The following is a 19,962-nucleotide window of genomic DNA, read 5'->3' as shown; positions in this document are numbered from 1 at the left end:
TATCAAGACAAACATATTCATTTGCTGTACGAGCTGTCGGGGGAATTTCCAATGAACATGAAACATCATGTTGGTTATTGTCTGCTGGTTCTGCATCAATGATGATTTGGAGTAAGCTTGTGTGAGTTGAGTGATTCTCAAATGGTTTATCTTCAGGAAGAAAAACATTTTTCCATATCATCAAGTCGTGAGCCAAATTTTTAAATCATTCAAGTTTATTTCACAGAAAAATAGCACAGTAGACTGGTCTTGTTAATCGGTGTGACTTTGACTAAAATAATTTTGTTTTGTCACCAGAAAAATGGCTACAGCTAAAGCATCTGGTTTTGTTTCCAGAAAAAATAGTAACATTTCTGTATTTGTTTTCAGAAAGATGGCTAAAAATATCGGGTTTTGTTGCCCCATTTAGATTTTTTTTTAATATATTTCCATGTGTGTCCTGAGTCCTCCTCATACTTGTTAGTCGGTTTACCTTTTGCTAAAATACTCACTAATAGTCACTAGAAAAAAGGCTAAAATAATCTGGTTTTATTGCAACAATTTGATTTTTTTTCTCCATAAACTTTTTTTTTTCATGCACAGATCTGACTGCGACTCACTGAAAATGACACACAATCCACTTTTATGTCACGACCCAGCAGTTGGGAACCACTGGTCAAATGTATAACAGTTACTGTAATATTTCCATGTCTGTCCAGAGTGATTGACCAGTTTGCAAAAATGAAAACGAGACGTTACAGTTTACTTCTCAGAAAATGATTCCCTAAACAGACACACAACAGTTGTTCATTTATTCTACTACTGTGGCTTTATTGTTTTGTGTATATTTTATAGTTTTGTGTATCTGAAATAGGATTAGCTACATTGCCATAAATGGAAATTAAATAATATAAAAGAACCCAGAGATGTAGGGGTGCTTTATTTTTTGTTTTACTTTTGTAGATGTTAAATTTGCAGATGATTACTGCAATATATATTTCAAAAAGATTCATTGCTCTTCCTTTTTGTTTTTACCAGTAGCAGTTTAGAAGTCTGGAGTAAAAAAGTGCACAAGTAGGTCAAATGCATTAGTTAATTTCAGGTGGTTAATCAAAGATCCATACAACATAATCTGATATGATTTCTTAGTTTAAAGCACTATTTATGTATTTTTTATGATAAATAAGTGCTAAAAATGTTTTTGCTTGCGCGCTTTGCACGCTCACATTGATTATTTGTGCCCCAGTACAGTATTAGGTCTAGTGACGCCCCTGATATGATGTATTAATGCCTTTTGACATATCAGGGCCATTTAATGATAACTTTACATTAAATTAATACATCTGGAACATTGAATATAGTTTATGATATAATTATTAAATGTACCATAAACAAATTTCAAGTTTTTAAAACTTTGACTGGAAAATGTGTTTGCTTTAATTACATGTTTATCAATCATTATGTATTTTAAACAGCTCAACAGCAAACAGACATGCACACATTTTTAATTACAATAAAGAAAATGACCTGCAGTGCATTGGGTTTCTTCGAGATAATTACAATTTGTGCTATAGGAGCAGTTGCATTCAGAGGGGAGGAGCTACACTTCTATATTTAGATGCCAGTTTTGCGCAAAAATAAGACAAAATGTCAATTGTTATAATTAGGGATTGTCAACAATGTTTTGTATTGTAATGTGTGACATTTCTACCTGTAGAAATGCTTCTGATGTCGTTGTGGCTTGTGCAGCCCTTTGAGACATATGTGATTAGGGTCTATATAAGTAAAATTAAATTTATTGATTGATTGTTTGATTGATTGATTGATTTCAATCTCTGCATGACAATACCTTAACCTTCTACATTTATTAATAAAGTATAATGTTTGGCTTGCTAAACATTCTGTAATTAAGGACTATCAACCAGAAAATGTTTTAAAAGATTAGATAGCATATTTTAGCCCCCCCCCCCCATATTCCTCAATTGATGTATTAGCATTTATTTAGCTGGAACTGTCACAGATTTCATTACAAAACATATTTGACAATCAAAGTATGGTTGTATTGTAAGCCAATTTTCGTTTTGGTTGGTATAGTTGGAATGAATGTGTAGCACTTTTATTTTGAAGCCGGAAATTTGTAATTGGTGTGAGAAAAGGTGTCTTGACATTTTTTGATGACAGACCTGACTGTTGGCAATAAAAGAGTGCCTCTCAACTTCCTGCCTACTATCTTTCCTCTCTGCTGAGCGTTTATCCTATCTTACTAAACGAGTTACTGTAATAATCTACGTTATAGATTATTAATACAGAAAACTAATCAAAACACAGAAGCAAAGCTCCACTTCTCTGAATGCAAGCACTGCAGCAGGCATTTGCTACAGTGACGATGGCCCCCGGCGATCATGGATAAATATGGTCTCGCCTTGTTGGGAGAACGACTTGCCATGGCTTTGGCCCTGCATAGGATTTCCAAATTTTACCCTTTTCCTTGTCTATTTCTGCTCCCCATTTTTTTCTGCATGTGGCTCAACAGTAGCTGATCAGACCTACATATTCCCACACTGCGGAATGGACCTAGAGTTAGACATGACGTTCCAAAAAATGTGCACCATTAATGGAAAAATATAGTTAACTCGTTAATAACTTTGACAGCCCTAGTGTGAATACATATTTGATTTGAACTTGTATATTTGTATATTTTACTTATAAATGTTCAGTTTTCATCTATTTCTGTTATGCAGTTCACAAACATACTACAAAAGTAACATGTTTGTGTATCAAAGTTGTGTTGTGATTAAAAGTAGGTCAACATTTTGACTGACAGCTCCGGAAAATCTCGATGTCGTCTTCCAGATCAGGTCAGGTCTTCGCTTCAAAGTGTGTTTCCTCCCAAAAGCAAAACCCGCGGATGTCAAAACAAATATGTTAATGATGCTTGACGCTGCTTGCAGTTCACCTGAGGAGCAGCTTTCATATTTTCTTGCTGCTTTCACCCAGGAAAAAAACAGAATGTGTTGTGATGTAAATCAAGGAAATGTGTGTAATAACCCGTGAAAGTCCATCCAGTTCCTCCTTAGAAAAATGCCACCTTTTGAAAAAACAATAGCCTTCGCCAAAGGAAATATCACAAAAGTGGACTTTGATTTTTAATTGCAGTGTTTTCCATCTGAATCAAATCTCTGCAGGCAGCAAAGAAAGAAAAAAAAAACAGTTTGATAGAAGCTAGTTATAATAAGGCAGCTTGAAACACACGTCAAGACTTAAAAAAAAAAACCTTTGTAGGTGAACTGAGACAGAAAACTGTTGGAAACTGAAAGGTTTCCCCATTTTTTCTTTTATGTTTTATTGTCACACTCTGACACTGACTCACTTTTGATTATTTACTTCTTGTCACAACCAGAGGACGTTTTCAAGGACAAGTGCAAGCAGTGTCCCAGCAGATCCAGCAGATGGAAAAATTACATCTCAACTCTTTAATCCCTATTATTGGAGTAGTTTACCATAACAATGAAAAGTCTGAGTACATTTAGAAACCTGCAACAAAGTCTACTTGACATTTCCTTGGCCTGTGCATTAACCCTCTACAGCAGGGGTGTCAAACTCATTTTAGATTGGGGGCCACATGGAGAAAAATCTACTCGTAAGTGGGCCTGAGGGGTAAAATCATGGCACGATAACCTAAAAATAAAGACGACTACAGATTGTTTTCTTTGTTAAAAATAGAACAAGCACAATCTGAAAGTGTACAAATTATGTTTTTTTACACTTACACATTGCAGTTAATAGTATTCTGTCTTTATTTGTTGTTATTTATACTTTCTGAATAAATTATGTGATAATGTTCATCAGTCAACTCATTGGTGTTAATTTTCAATCCATCAAGATGAAAAAATAATATCAAAATCAAATTACAGGATGTTATTTATGTATTTTGCTCATTTTTCTCGACTGGTGCACTAACATATTGTGGTTTGTTTTGTAGCATAATCTACAAAGATACAAATAATTTATATTGTGACATCTAGTGGACACATTTAGAACTATTTATTTCATTCAAAAATTCTGGCTCATTTTTATACTTAGCAAACTCATTCGGCGGGCCGGTTAAACCTGTTCGGGGTCCTGATCTGGCCCGCGGGCCGTACGTTCGACACCCCTGCTCTACAGAAAAGATAGAATATTTGAGTAAACTACTAATATCTCATTGGCAAGATGGGTGATAGTCCTTGGTTTTGAAAATGAGTTGAGATGATAGTCAGTTGTATTTCTCCTTCATTAACTCACTTTCACATTTTATATGAGTTCTTGGAATGTGTATCCTGCATCAAAACTGGTGGCCTTCAAATTTCCTTCAGATAACTTCGAACAACTTTGATCATTGCTCTTGATAAAAAGATTCTCCTGATCAAGCACTTCCTTGGTGCTCTGGGTGCATCTGTTAAAAACAACCTCAGAAACCTTGGGGTTGTGTTTGATAAGTCAATGTCTTTGGATGGTCACTGTCGTGAGCTGACCAACAACTGTTTTCATCACCTGAGAAATATCTCCAAAGTGAGAAATTTGTTGTCAAAATTGAATCTCGAAATGATCATTCACATGCTCATCTCATCTCACATTGATTTTTGTAATTCTGATTTCATTTGTAGGGCTTCGAGGTGGGAGAGGGGTTAGCGCGTCTGCCTCACAATACGAAGGTCCTGCAGTCCTGGGTTCAAATCCAGGCTCAGGATCTTTCTGTGTGGAGTTTGCATGTTCTCCCCGTGAATGCGTGGGTTCCCTCCGGGTACTCCGGCTTCCTCCCACTTCCAAAGACATGCACCTGGGGATAGGTTGATTGGCAACACTAAATTGGCCCTAGTGTGTGAATGTGAGTGTGAATGTTATCTGTCTATCTGTGTTGGCCCTGCGATGAGGTGGCGACTTGTCCAGGGTGTACCCCGCCTTCCGCCCGATTGTAGCTGAGATAAGAAAATGGATGGATGGATTTCATTTGTTTAAACAAGTCTGTTAGGCTGTGTACGGCAGGAACACAAGATGTGAGGCAGATAGTGATTGGTTCAAAAACAAAGTTTTCTTTACAAGTCCATCAAAAAAGACACGTCAAAAGTATAATAAAACACAAACTGGGCAACTGGCTAGTCCAGACAAAAAATGTAATGCTACAACAAAAGGCAAAGCAAAATTGCCTGAAAAGGTAATCCAAAACGTAACAACAAAAAGCTTGGCAAAAGTTGTGGATTAAGAAGCAACATAAAACAAAGTACAACTAAAAATGGTACTTCCAAACAAATCAGGACGATAAACAGAAACTTGCACGGCCAGGAGCAAGGAGCCTAGAGAACTGGAGAAGTGGCGAAAACACAATGCACGAAGAAAGCTTCCCAGGGGTACGTAGATGACAAATGCAGAGAAAAAAAAACCCACAACCAAACTCACTGTAGCAAGGTTCGAAAAAGGGCTGCACTTTTTGTTTTTCCAATCTTTCACAATCATAATCAAAGACAAGAACACAAGTTTTTAATTTTTTTTATTAGGATTTGAATGATGATTAAAAAAAAAAAACGCTTGAAAGATGTAGAGTTCAAAGCCCTCTAAAACAATTTCAAAAGCCTCCAGCAATATTTTATATACACAGTGCAAGTCTATATTAATGTAGTAAAAGTCAGTTCATAGCAATATGCAATATGTTCAATATTTACTGTACTTTGGTCATTTAAACCATCAACAAGACTTCCTCCTCTGGCACATTTATTTTTGTTTCCATCCGACTCCAGGCATCAGCTGCATGTTCCTACTTCCACAAACAAACACGCAAGTGTGTCCTAATCATGGAGGATTTAGTAACAGACAACAAAAACAACTATTTTTGGACACATGAGGATTTACCACGTTATTTTTTTGAAGATGAATATACGAATGGAAGACCAATACCGCTACCGCAGACTGCCATGCAGAAATATGAAAACCATTATAGTATTTAGTAGGTTAGTGTTTTTCAGACATGCCATCGTACTCAATTTGACTAATTTCCCTTGCTTAAACCTTTTATAACATTCCACACTACTAAATAATAAAAGATTGTATGATTCATGCAGATATCTTATCAAAGCTCCAATATCGGTATCATATTGGAAGTGAAAAGGGATACTCCTAAATAATTTCAAGACTATTCCATCCATCCATCCATTTTCTATCGCTTATTCCCTTTGGTGTCGCGGGGGGCGCGGGCGCTGGTGCCTATTTCAGCTACAATCAGGCGGAAGGTGGCGTACACCCTGGACAAGTCGCCACCTCATCGCAGGGTCAAGACTATTCCATTAATACAATAATATGAAAAACATTTACAAAAGTAAAACAAAATGTATGCAAAATCATTTAAAATGTGTAAAAAGAACCATGACAAACTTTACAATACATTAACTCCTTTACAACCCCCTATCCTCTATCCTACTTATTTAGACATGTTGAATTATGTAACTAATATGCTAAATAATGTATCTGTGAACATGATATGTGATCTAGTGTAATGTGATTCTTCTTCAAATCAGTCAACAATGTGAACAAATTTGTGGTTGTCTTTTGATTTGTTCAGTTGTAAAATGTTTGGTGACAATGTTTTGTTTGTGATTTCCAACTTATTCTATTATTACTATTATTAGAAGGAGTCTTACTTGCGATAACACAAATATTTGCCTCCCAAGCGTAAAAAAACCCCCAACGTCGTCTAAGATCAAATCTCCTGAGGCTGCAGGAAGTACTAAGGATGAGAATGATTGTCTATTTTTAGATTCAAGGTCCCATTGGATTCTTTCTTTCTAGTCTGATCCAACGCCAGCTTCTCTCCAGCTGCTTTGACGGATTATCTTCTCACTTTTTGTGTTCCTGATTCACCAGCGTACAATTTATTTTTTTAATCATATGAATTTATCATGCAGAAACCAGGGCAACGTATATCATTGCTGGGGATGTTCTGATCAAGGTTTCTAATTACCGATAAGTGAGATCAGCCGATATCGATAACATGTATCAACAACACATTTGTCCACGTACTTATTGAAAGTCCTATCGGACAGTTTGTCAATATCAACACAATGTTTAGGCTGAATCACATATTTTCCCCTTGAACAAGTGGTGTCCTAATTATCCTGTACAGTGATGGGAAGAGCTAAGTGCCAAAGAGTGTATAGCCCTCAAAAACTAGAGTGATTCTGACCGCACTGAAAATCACACTTAAAACGGAGTAAAATAAAAAGATTGTTGTGTGTACAGGAGCAGGAGACGGCACAGACAACAGGGGCATTGTACTAAGCTACTGTATATTTATTTTTATATATGGACTATATATATGAATAACACATAATAATATCAAATAAACAAGGAAATGGAGTGTGACAATGTTCAGGATTGTATGGTGTGTGACTATGTGTGGGAATTAATTGCTGAGTGTTACCGTGAGTGTTGAGCGAGAGAGGCGAAAGTCCAACAGGGGAGAGGGGGCTCGTAAATTCGTAAGCAGGCCGGAAGTCGGGGGCTATTGCGAGGCGCCGAAGGTCCGTGTCTAAGCGGGGGGGTCAAGATCCAAGAGACAGACAAGGAAACAGAGTGAAAGAGGGAAAACAAGACACACAGCTCAAAACGTGGAACGAAGGCAGGCTGCAGGGAGGACGACAAGGAAGACAGGATATCAATCAAACACAACGGTGGAGAAAGAGAGAGAGAATGCGTAAAGCTTCATTAGTCGGCTTACTGTATGGGAACAGATGACTACGTTTTGACGCGGGATAGCAGGTTATGCAGGCTTATGAAGGCAGGTCTGATGATCAGCACCAGGTGTGCTGGTTGCCGGTGAGTGATTGCAGCTGTCCACCGGCACAGCCTCTGTCGGAGTGGAGCTCGTAGGTGCGCTCTTGGAGGCGCAATCAGCAGAGCGCACAGATGAGTGCGCATTGGAATGCACCCTGGCCGTGACAAAGATGTCTGAACAAAAATCACACAAATAAATGTAAGTATTTTTAAGCATATTGATTTTCAGAGTAATAATGATCAAAACTCCACGTAAATGTGAAGCTAGTTAATCTGGCTGTAGCTAGTAGACTGATGCGGACCCTTTCAAGTTGAATCAGTTTGCTAAGGACTGAGACTCCTGGAGGTAAACTTGTCACTGTGCTGTAGAGGACTTTGAGGCATCCCGGGGTGCAAGCTCGTGAGGAACAGCACTAACCTCGTCACGAGCTCATGAATAAAGCTCCTCCTTCTCCAAGCAAGGGTATCATATGCCCAACATGTCGGAAAAGGTGTGCCTCAGACTTCGAACTTCATAGCCATCCAACCTGAGACGTCGTCATTGAACCCGCAGAACCACCGAGAGAGAGAGAGATGTCATACAAGCAGCAAATGGACTTTACTACAATTCACTATGTTAAAATAAGAATTAGCCTTCAAAATGTATATTAGCCATGTTTAGAATGTTGTTTTTTTATTTATCTATTTAAAATTTGCTCATCATAACAGGTAGCTCACAAGACTTTAGCTAGTAAACAATGATGTCTGACTAGCATCAAACAGACTTCACTACAATTAACTAAACAGCTAATTTACTTTTAAACATCACTACAATTTACTACATTTTCTTTTAAAATTTAGACAGCTTATCTATTTTCAAAATGCATATTAGCCATGTTTATATTGTTGTTTATTTAAAAAACGCTCATCATACGTGTTATAATAATTATGTATAAGTTATCACACAACTCGTATGCTTGAAAGCTGTTGCCATATTTATTATCAATTGTGCTGAAGTTGTACTTTTCTATCCGTGCAAAGGCACACAACGGGTAATCTTGTTCTGCGAGTTGTCTCGTGCCAGTAGTTTGTTTCCAGACCCTGCCTCCTGACGACCAAGGACGGACATCGAGTATCTCGGCGCGGACAGGACAGAGACAGGGCGAGATCACGAGTGTCAGCACATTTCCATTCTGAATAATCATGTATTGTGTCTACTGGGGCTGTTTGCAGCCTCAGTGATGTTAACTACGGATCTCCCAAATACATAGAGGCGCACGTGGGACTGTACCTTAAAGCGTAGGGGGAACTGTAACTGAGTGTACAGCCCAATACGTCACTCCTCATGAGTAAAATTCAACTCTGCCTCTACTTGATTCCTTCTTCTTGTCTTGTGTAAAACATAGTTTGATGTTTGAACCTGATAATACAAGCTAGCTATCATGGCTTTAGCTAGTAAACTATGATGTCCGACTAGCAACAAACAGACTTCATTACAATTTACCAGAGGTGGGACCAAGTCATTATTTTTCAAGTCACAAGTAAATCTCAAGTCTTTGCCCTCGAGTCAAGTCTCGAGTCAAGACAGGCAAGTCCCGAGTCAAGTCCAAAGTCAAGACTGGAAAGTCTCAAGTCAAGTCCCAAGTCCTGCATTTTGAGTGTCGAGTCATTTCAAGTCCTTTTAACCCCAGACTAATATATTTACACAGATTGTGTATGCTTTTAAAACGCTGTATGCATTTATTAAAACAAGTGCATTTGAAACTGCAGGAAAAAAATTGTGCTGACATTGCACTTCATAATAGCACTATTAACGCGTCATTTTAAACCTTTAACTCGTTTCTTTACAGAATAAACACATTTAAAAAAAAACAAGCGCAACTGTACTTATTTGCACAAACGTGTTAACATTGTATTTCCATGGCATTTTGCATTGTAACTAGTTCAACAGCAGTTTCTATCCTGTTCTTACCTTATCTCATTGATCTCATCTCATATTCTATGTGTGTTTATGTGTGCGTACACATGAAAAACATAACAAATACATGAACATAACAATGAACGGAGTCGTACTTTTTAGATGTCAGGGCCCTATGCAATATGTACACATATTGTTAATATAGTATACATTTTAACTGACCTTTATTTGACTATGTCTGTCTTTTTGTAGGTGGCTAAAATACGCGGTGCTGCTGACCGCCGTCTAACGTTGCGTTACTGTGTGTGATGCATTCACCAACGTAACGTTATGTGTGGGTACGTCATGCAACCCCGCAAAAAAAAAAATCACCTTACAAAAAGTATGAATAAAGTAGTGAACTGCAGTGGACGCAACAGATTGTCGTGTTTGCAATGACGTTATAACCATAGACATCTTATAAGTAGACACAGCATTGGCTGCTATTACACGAGCAATTTGGCCGCCATCTTGAAGAGGTGACAAGGTGCCGGCGAGCAGCCTAAACTGACAGGTAGAAAACAAAGATGTCGGGCTGGTGTTCTGCGTTTTCCTGCTCAAATGAGAGGACTGTTGAAAATAGGAATCTGGGGCTTACTTTTCATAAGTAAGATTTAACATTAAAGTACTATTGGTTGTATTTTGTGAAAATAATATCACCACAGAGTTGAGAAGGAGCAAAGATCTTCAATATTTGTATGTGAAAATCACAAAGAAATCTTCTGGGGGAGGATGACCCAGCCCCTACAGGTATTTGGTTAACAAACTTTCAGCCCCACCTAAAACAAAATTCACCAGCCACCACTGATCATGATGCATTCTCATTTTAGGCAAAATATAAGACAATACTCTCTTAACAGTGTAATTGTAACCAGGAATAAGTCTTCAAGTAACAATATTCAAATACTAACTTTGTTGGGTAAGACAGACTTTGGTTTTATTCTGAATCCAGTGAAACAGATTGGTGGTTTTAGTTCATATAAAGACTTACAGGTGTTTATATATGTTTAAGTATTTGGCAGACACTTTTGTCCAAAGCAACATACATCAAAAATACATATAAAACAATCACTGTAAACATTATTTTAACACTAAAACTACCAGGATGTGTCTGCCTACCTAGAAGTACCAGAGAGGGGTCATTTGACCCGGCGGCTTTTACCGAATACACTAATCACTCATTTTGTTATGGTAATGATGCTGTTAAGGGCTGTGTGTGGGGTGAGGGGTGAGGGGGTCACACCTTACAGTGGTAACAGCCAAGACAAACAGGGACGGACAGCTTCTTCCCAAGGGCTGTCAGCCTCCAAAATCACCACAGGTAAATAGCAACTTGTATGAAGATATCAGCAGCAAAGACAGATAGCACAGTTTGGCGGACAGTGTGTTACAGTTTTTCTCCATTGGTTTGGCTCATTTCTTGAAACTGAGATGTCATTCTCAAAACATGGACAAATCCCAAAACTAGTCTGCAGTTCCTCACAACAGAATGGCATTTATCATTGCTTTCATCAAATTTCAAATGCTTTTGTACATGTCTCAATCATTTAGTACATCCTTGCAAATGGCTATGTACAAGTATCCTACAGTTAACACAATCAGCTTACATTTAGTACAATTTTCAAATGAATGTACCTTGCTGATCTATCCCAATTGGTTGATTCTCAGTGTAATGGTTGTCCTGAAAACATGTCAGCACATTTTCTTCATATAAGTCATCATATGCAGAATAGTCTGCTCAATTTTCAAGATAGTGTTAGGGAATTGGGATAAAATATTTTGGAACATTTTGGAAGATGTCATATCAAAATTATGATTATCAGGTTAGTATATAACATGTCTCGTCAACAGTCTCTAGTAATGAATGTTAACGTAAGCCATCAAAACAACGCAATAGCAAGTGTCCAATTATGCGCCTGAAGTATGGAGCCTGGCGCATGTTGTTTCCAATTGTAACATTCATGGAGACTGACAGAGACTGCGAAAATGCCTGAAACGTGAACGCGCATTCATTAGGGCATGCGCAAGCTCCGTAAAGACTGGAATAGCCAGAGTTTTGTGTGTAAACAAGCGAGTTGCCGTGCAGTTTGATTGGTTCAATGAACGTGTGAATGTCCCATGTGATCATGACGAATCATATGACTGCAACCAGATAATGGTTGAATTAACGTGTGAATCTCCCATGCCATGTGACCATAATGACTCATGTGAATGCAACCTGGAAATTGTTAGATGGATAAATACCAGTGCATGCGGACTACTGCTTCATTTCCCTCAAGAATTTTGTGGTGAAAGAAGCTCCTCTCCAAGGAACGAAGATGCAGAGATACAGCACTCAACAGGCATTGGAAATGATCCTGGATGGAGCTGACCCTTGCGAATCGGATGGAGAAGACATCAATCTCCAGGTGGATTCAGACTCCGAGCTGTCTCAGTTGTCTTCAGGTAATATTTCATTTCATATTATTTCCCATTTTACATTTCATTACAGTGAGGGAGTAAATCACCTCAGAACTAGTATTTTTTACTAGAAATAAGAACCTAAAAACTAGACTATTTTGACATGTTTTAAGACATTTGCCAATGGGGCAAGCTTTTTTACTAGCTAAGATTTTTTACTAGCTTGATTTACTCATTTCAAGCAAATGTTGTTTGCCTAGCAAATTTTGCCTAGCAAATTTGGCTAGCAAATATTGCTAACCTAGTAAAAAAAATGCTTGCCCCATCGGCAAATTTCTTAAAACAAGTAAAAATAGTCTAATTTGAGGTTTTTATTTCTAGTTGAAAAATACTAGTTCCAAGGTGATTTTTACTACATTACTTGAAACTAGAAAAATAAACCATTTTTGCAGTGATTAGCTTCTATACTTGCATTTGTGATATCATTTGAATTTCCCATTGCTCATAATTACATTTGTTTCACGCTACAGATGAGGAGAGTGCTCCCCAACCAACAAAGAGAGCTCGGCTGGCGACTGATGTGACAGAGACTGCAAAAGATGGCACAGTATGGCATGAAGAACAGGTGGGAACGGGTCCACATTTCACCCACCATCGCCATACAGCGCAGATGGAGAGCCAACAGCTAAGGCCAGGAGGTCAATCACAAGTCGCCTTCAGAGCTTCCTTTGTTTCATCACTCTGGACATGCTTGGCATCATTCGAGACTGTACAATTCAACATGCGAAGCAAACTGAGCATGTGGATTGGTTCATGGGCATACCTGAACTAATGGCATTTATTTCCATCACCATCATGAGGGGAATCTTCAAGGTGCCATCACTGCCTGACTGCTGGTCGAAAAACCTGGGAAGCCCACACATCATCGAAACCATGTCCCGAGGCCGTTTCCAAAACATCATGCATCACCTGCGCTTTGATGACAGAGACACCCGCAGCGAGCGAGTACAGACTGATAGGTTTGCTGCAATTTCAAACATATGGGGATTGTTTGTCACCAACTGCATCACATCCTACATCCCTGGTCAACACATCACCATTGACGAACAACTTTTCCCGTGCAAGACTCGCTGCTGTTTCCTACAGTACATTGCAACTAAACCAGACAAGTTTGGTATCAAGTTTTGGGTGGCGTGTGACTTGAAAACCAAATACGTCTGCAACATCCTCCCATATCTTGGCAAGGACCCCACTCGGCCTCGTGGGGAGAGAGTGCCTGAGAGTGTAGTCATGAGGCTGATGGAACCATTCTTGGACAAGGGCAGAAATGTTACCACAGACAATTTCTTTACATCACTGTCACTTGCAAAACGACTACTTAGCCGGAATTCAACCATCTTCGGCACAGTCAACAGGATTCGCCAAGAAATCCCACCGTCAACTCGACAGATGCACCGAGATGAATTTACCACCCAGGTATTTTCATCCACTGGTGCCACACTGACTGTGTATGCGCCCAAGCGGAAGAAGACTGTGTATGTTCTCAGCAGCATGCACAGCACGATTCAGACACAGGAAACCACCAAAAAGAAGCCAAACACCATCACACTCTACAACACAACAAAGTGCGGCGTCGATATCATGGACCAGGTGGTGCGGGAATACAATGTCCGCGCAGGAACAAGGCGCTGGCCAGTAGCAGTGTTCTACAACATGATAGACATTGCAGCACTGAATGCCCACGTGCTCTATCAATTATGCACCGGGAGAAATGAAAGACGGGTGGATTTCCTGTTTGAACTGGCAAGAGAGTTGGCTCACTCCCACGTGGGTATGAAAAAGGCCCCAAAGGAGCAATTGCTTCGGCAACAACCCTCCACACCACAACTCGGACAAAGAGCCAAGTGTCAGGCTAAAATCAAATGCAAGGACAATCGTACAACAGTGCGCTGTGATGACTGCTACAAATACACATGTGGGAAATGCCGAAAGGAGCAATGGCAGTGCCAGAATTGTTAGTGACTGCTGGAATGTATTTCACTCATTTGCATTCATTGTAAATATGCTTTTTTTTTTGTAATTTTTTTTTCTTCTATTTTTGGCACACAAAAATGAGTTACTTCTGCAACAACCTTCCACATGAAAACTGGGAAAACAGTTGCTTTTGCATTCATTGTAAATATGTTTTGTTTTGTATTTTTTTAACAATAAATGTTTAGAGTTTTGATCCCAAATTCTCGTTGATCCTGATGATTCACTGCATAAAAATCCACCATATGTTTATAAATCCACCATATGGGCACACACGCACACACGCACACACACACACACACACATGCAAAAACACGCATAACCTACCTCAATACTAAAAGCTTGCCTTGGGGTCCCCTTCCCCACACAGGCTCAAGCGACTCTGTGACTCAAGTGACAGCTGTGAGCTGCTAACAGCCACATTTCCACAAAAAAGGAGTGTCCGCAGGGGGTCCAAAGGGTCAAATGACCCTCTTGTGGGTCTTTTAGGTAATAAGGTCAATTGACCCCTCCGTGGTAGTTCTAGTGTAATAAAAAATATCAATACAAAGTGTCAAGACAGAATAAACTCTCTGTTGCTGAAAAAACGGAGATACAGTCTATAGGTCCCCAAGATATATAGATATCTAATGTATTCATACATTGTTTAGTTTATGTAGGATATACACATGTATATATAACTTAATCATATTATTTCTTCAATTTAAAAATAGCTGACCGTTTTTTTTCCCTTCTCTGGGAATATTATTCCCAGTTTTGATGTCTGGTCACTTATAGTACATAAGAATATTATATTACTGTTAAGCAAACTATGAACACGCCAAAACATGTGTCCTTTATCATAGCTACACATATGACAAAAAAGCGGGTGAAAATGAGTGGTATTCAGTGAGGTAAGATGAATTAAATGCGCTGACAGTTCATTGCTCCTTCCAAATGAATTGCACTGAGTGGAGTGGATCACCACTCCAAGATGGCGGCCCCGCGTCTCGTCTGCGCCAGTAGGGAGTAGCGCTCGATGCTGCGTACCATTATAAGATGTCTATGGTTCTAACGTTAGCAGTGAGTTTACAGCCTCACTGAATTAACTACACAACAAATAAAAGTTACGTTACTCAGCCAATAAACGTTAGCTTTCATTTAAAACTTACTCTTCATTGTGCATCTTGATATGTCAAACGAAGTTGGAAGTTGTTGCGTCTCCGTCTCCGTCTGTAATCTTCGAACCGCATGCTTTGCATACTGGAATTTGTTTTTTGTTGACCAACTTGTAGTTTTAATCCCCGAACGAAAATATTTTTGGCATAATTTTTCCTCACTGGCGGGTTGTTTGAGAGATCTTCTTCGTTGGTTTCTGCAATTTGATTGGCTGAATGCTGTGTGACGAAAATAACGTGGATGTAATTTGATTGGATGTTGTACTGACAGCTAGCACGCACACGCTGACAGACACACGCGTACACAAGGGAAGATACGGAGCGCTCCTGAATAACTTTTTAATCGTTGGGTTTTGGGGAAAGTAGCAAGTCATGTCAAGTCAAAAGGCTCAAGTCCAAGTCAAGTCACAAGTCATTGATGTTAAAGTCTAAGTCGAGTTGCAAGTCTTTTTACATTTTGTCAAGTCAAGTCTAAAGTCATCAAATTCATGACTCGAGTCTGACTCGAGTCCAAGTCATGTGACTCGAGTCCACACCCCTGCAATTTACTAGACAGCTAATCTACCTTTAAAACGTACATTAACCATTTTTGAAATATGTTTATTTAATGTATTTAAAACATTTTCACCATGACAACCAACTAATACAACTAATTCACACATTGTAGCTTCATAATATTGTGACTTTTTATGCTCATTATGTGTCTACTATCCGTGATGTGACGTAGTACCTGGTGATGTAGTGGTATGTTTACTGCCTATGTCACAGCCACCAAACATCTTGAGGTGATGATGTAGCAGGAACATGTTCTTATTGTATACTTTTATCACTTTGTCTTGCCCCTCAGTTTAAAGGAATAAAGCTGAGGATTGGGATTCAGCCTTAAACTCCTTCTTGATTCTCTTTCATTATTTGAGCGAAACTAAGTCAATAGTTCTCAACTAAAAAAAAAGTAAAAACAATTATCTATACTCTTTTAAATTCTCTGTTTTTGCCCTCAAAGTCCTTCTGTGTCCAGGGTATTATATACAAAATGTGTTAACATCAATGACTCAAAATGCCCATCCATCCATCCATCCATTTCCTACCGCTTGTCCCTTTTGGGGTTGTGGGGGGTCGCTGGCGCCCATCTCAGCTGCATTCGGGCGGAAGGCAGTGTACATCCTGGACAAGTCGCCAACTCATCGCAGGGCCAACACAGATAGACAGACAACATTCACACTCACATTCACACACTAGGGCCAATTTAGTGTTGCCAATCAACCTATCCCCAGGTGCATGTCTTTGGAGGTGAGTACCCGGAGAGAACCCACGCAGTCACGGAGAGGACATGCAAACTCCACACAGAAAGATCCCGAGCCCGGGATTGAACCCAGGACTGCTCAGGACCTTTGTATTGTGAGGCAGATGCACTATCCCCTGTTCCACCTTTGGTTGACTCAAAATGATTTTGATAAAATAAAAAAAACGATCTAATCACTCTAGTATCCATCACATACTGATACCACCATTGGTATCGACGATATCGATCAGCTCACCTCTTACGTTTACGCTTAGTCGCTAAACACCAACAGTTGATTTTGTATTGTACTTTTTCTAACTTTAATCATTCTACTTGTACATTTCCTGTTAATAACATCCTACTTTCTGCTGTAACATGGTTTTAACTGCACTTCTTAAACTTACCTAAACACTTCTTCTGCTGTTTCAAACTAGCTTAGCATGTCTGCTTGGGGCTTACTCTCTCTTTGTAACATGTTTAGCCTTGTCCTCCAGTCACAATGACACTGCAATGGAGTTGATGATTAATAGTTTAGGACAGTGGTTCTCAACCTTATTTCAGTGATGTACTCCCTGTGAACATTTTTTTCATTCAAGTACCCCCTAATCAGAGCAAAGCATTTGTGGTTGAAAAAAAAAGATAAAGAAGTAAAATACAGCACTATGTCATCAGTTTCTGATTTATTAAATTGTATAACAGTGCAAAATATTGCTCATTTGTAGTGGTCTTTCTTGAACTATTTGGAAAAAAAGATATACAAATAACTAAAAACTTGTTGAAAAATAAACAAGTGATTCAATTATAAATAAAGATTTCTACACATAGAAGTAATCATCAACTTAAAGTGCCCTCTTTGGGGATTGTAATAGAGATCCATCTGGATTCATGAACTTAATTCTAAACATTTCCTCACAAAAAAAGAAATCTTTAACATCAATATTTATGGAACATGTCCACAAAAAATCTAGCTGTCAACACTGAATATTGCTCTGTTGCATTTCTTTTCACATTTTATGAATTTACATTCATATTTTGTTCAAGTATTATTCAATAAAGATATTTATAAAGGATTTTTGAAATGTTGCTATTTTTAAAATATTTAAAAAAAAATCTCACGTACCCCTTGGCGTACCTTCTAAATTTTACTGTATGCTCTACTTTGATTTGCATTTAGTCGACATCCGCCACGGCTAATGCCTCCTGAACATTTCCATGTTTGATTGACCGATCAGCTGGACAATGACAGGCTGCATGAAGGTGCTTCAGCAAAGAGGACCGTCTATCAGTCTGATGGATCATCACAGTGTGAGCATCATCGTGCAAACAGTTGGCCATTTAACGCTTGGCCTGAAAGCTATAGAGTGTGAAAAAGGCCCTGATTGTCAAATCAAGTAACGATAAAAGAGTGCGGCCGCCGCGATCGATGCCCGGCTTTGAACGCCCGCTGAGACCTCATGGAATGAGTGTGAGTGAGAGCAATCGCGGTGAGACCTCCTGGATGGCGAAGCTCTGTGTGACCTTTCCACTGAGCACCAGCAGGCAGGTATGCTACCAGTGGCATTCCCCTGGCAGAGCCGATCAATGAAGGTGCAAGCTGGAGTCTAATCGATTGCAGCCTTAATGTAGTCAGCAGCAAACATTTGGCTTTTAATGGAAACCACTAGAACTTTTTCCGCATGACTTCACTCACTTTACACTCGCAGTCTCAGTTTGGGCAAAGATTTGTGCTCCAGAGACACTTTTGATTTTTAAAGTTAGCTTTCAAGTCCTTAGACACCGACATTATTAAAAAATGTAAGTGTTCACTTAATCAAACGTTTTTGATATTTTTCCATGTAATAATTAACAACATATAAAATTAAGTCGTGGTTAATTAAAACCACCCAGCAAGGTTTTCAAACCAAAAAACTTATATGTGCTGTCAGTACATGTTCTTTGAAAAATCTCATGTATGTGGCACTCAGAGGCAAGTAGAGATGTGATGTTTAGAACCAATTACCCCCTTTTGACACACCTTCACTGCTACCCCTTAATTTTTGAATTAATTTTAAAATTGTATTTTTTTTATTATTATTTCTTAACCAATTAGCGCCACAATATATGTAAGACCTCTTAAAAATGTACACCCAACAAGGTCTCTGAGGTCAGCTAATCAAATTATTCTGGTTGTCCCAAAGACACGGTTAAAATCCAGAGGGGATCTGATGTGGCTCCAAAAACATTGGAACAATATCCCTCTTAAAGGCCTACTGAAATGAGATTTTCTTATTTAAACGAGGATAGCAGGTCCATTCTATGTGTCATACTTGATCATTTCACGATATTGCCATATTTTTTGCTGAAAGGATTTAGTAGAGAACATCGACCATAAAGTTCGCAACTTTTGGTCGCTAATAAAAAAAGCCTTGCCTGTACCGGAAGTAGCAGACAATCAATTTTCTACCGCTTATTCCCTTTGGGTTGGCGGGGGGCGCTGGTGCCTATCTCAGCTACAATTGGGCGGAAGGCGGGGTACACACTGGACAAGTCGCCACCACATCACAGGGCCAACACAGATTGACAGACATCATTCACACTCACATTCACACACTAGGAACAATTTTAGTGTTGCCAATCAACCTATCCCCAGGTGCATGTCTTTGGAAGTGGAAGGAAGCCGGAGTACCCTGAGGGAACCCACGCAGTCACGGGGAGAACATGCAAGCCCCACACAGATTGAACCCAGGACTACTCAGGGCCTTCGTATTGTGAGGCAGACGCACTTCCATCGTGCTGCCCTCCATTTTAAATGTTCTATTGAAAATATAGAACATTACACACATCCCTCAAAAATCTATCAAAATGTGTTAGTACGACTTTTGTAAACTATGAAGCCGCATTGCTTGATGGATTGTACTGTACTTCAACATATGAGTATTATTATGATGCGTGTATATGGTAATACATTATTTAGCGTTTTGTTTTACAATATTATGCAAAAAGTACTTTTCTTACCTTCTCATACCTGCTGATCTGTATTTGGGATCTGTAGAAGCCCTGAAAAATTGTGCACGTCCATGAGTTGATAAGCTTCTTCTTTTTTCTGTATCTTCTTGTTATGTGACATTCATCTTCCGCCGTTGCCATTTTTAATATAAAGTAGTGTAAAGTTCTTACTCATATCTGTCAGTCAACTCGCCATGAAAGCGCTAAAATATACCGCTATAGTGAGTTTACATTATTCACCCAAGGAACTTTAGTTATTAGAGTTCCAGTCGGACGTTTTTTCACAGGACACACTTCCTGTGTTGTTTTTTCCCGATTAGGAGATGCTGCTCCGTTATTGATTTAAGTAAAGTCTGAATGTCATTAAAACAGTCAGTTCCATCTGTTGA

The 19,962-nt window shown here is 38.9% G+C and overlaps 1 protein-coding gene across 1 annotated transcript; it reads left to right on the top strand.

The window, feature by feature from the left end:
- Window positions 1–12,001: 12,001 nt before the first annotated feature.
- On the top strand, window positions 12,002–14,341 carry LOC133552376 (uncharacterized). Its single transcript, XM_061899587.1, has 2 exons — window positions 12,002–12,163; window positions 12,649–14,341. Exon 2 carries the CDS (start codon window positions 12,866–12,868, stop codon window positions 14,135–14,137), a length of 1,272 nt encoding a protein of 423 aa, XP_061755571.1. The 5' UTR covers window positions 12,002–12,163; window positions 12,649–12,865; the 3' UTR covers window positions 14,138–14,341.
- Window positions 14,342–19,962: the final 5,621 nt, after the last annotated feature.

The sequence above is a fragment of the Nerophis ophidion genome, linkage group LG05, assembly GCF_033978795.1.
Source record: "Nerophis ophidion isolate RoL-2023_Sa linkage group LG05, RoL_Noph_v1.0, whole genome shotgun sequence".
Taxonomy (NCBI): Eukaryota; Metazoa; Chordata; class Actinopteri; order Syngnathiformes; family Syngnathidae; genus Nerophis; species Nerophis ophidion.
Note: the sequence above shows the minus strand (reverse complement) of the source record. Positions and strands in the feature narration are given on the sequence as shown.

Excerpts from the sequence above, each read along its gene's own strand:
- LOC133552376 (XM_061899587.1), top strand. The coding sequence starts at position 12,866 with ATGCTTGGCATCATTCGAGACTGTACAATTCAACATGCGAAGCAAACT.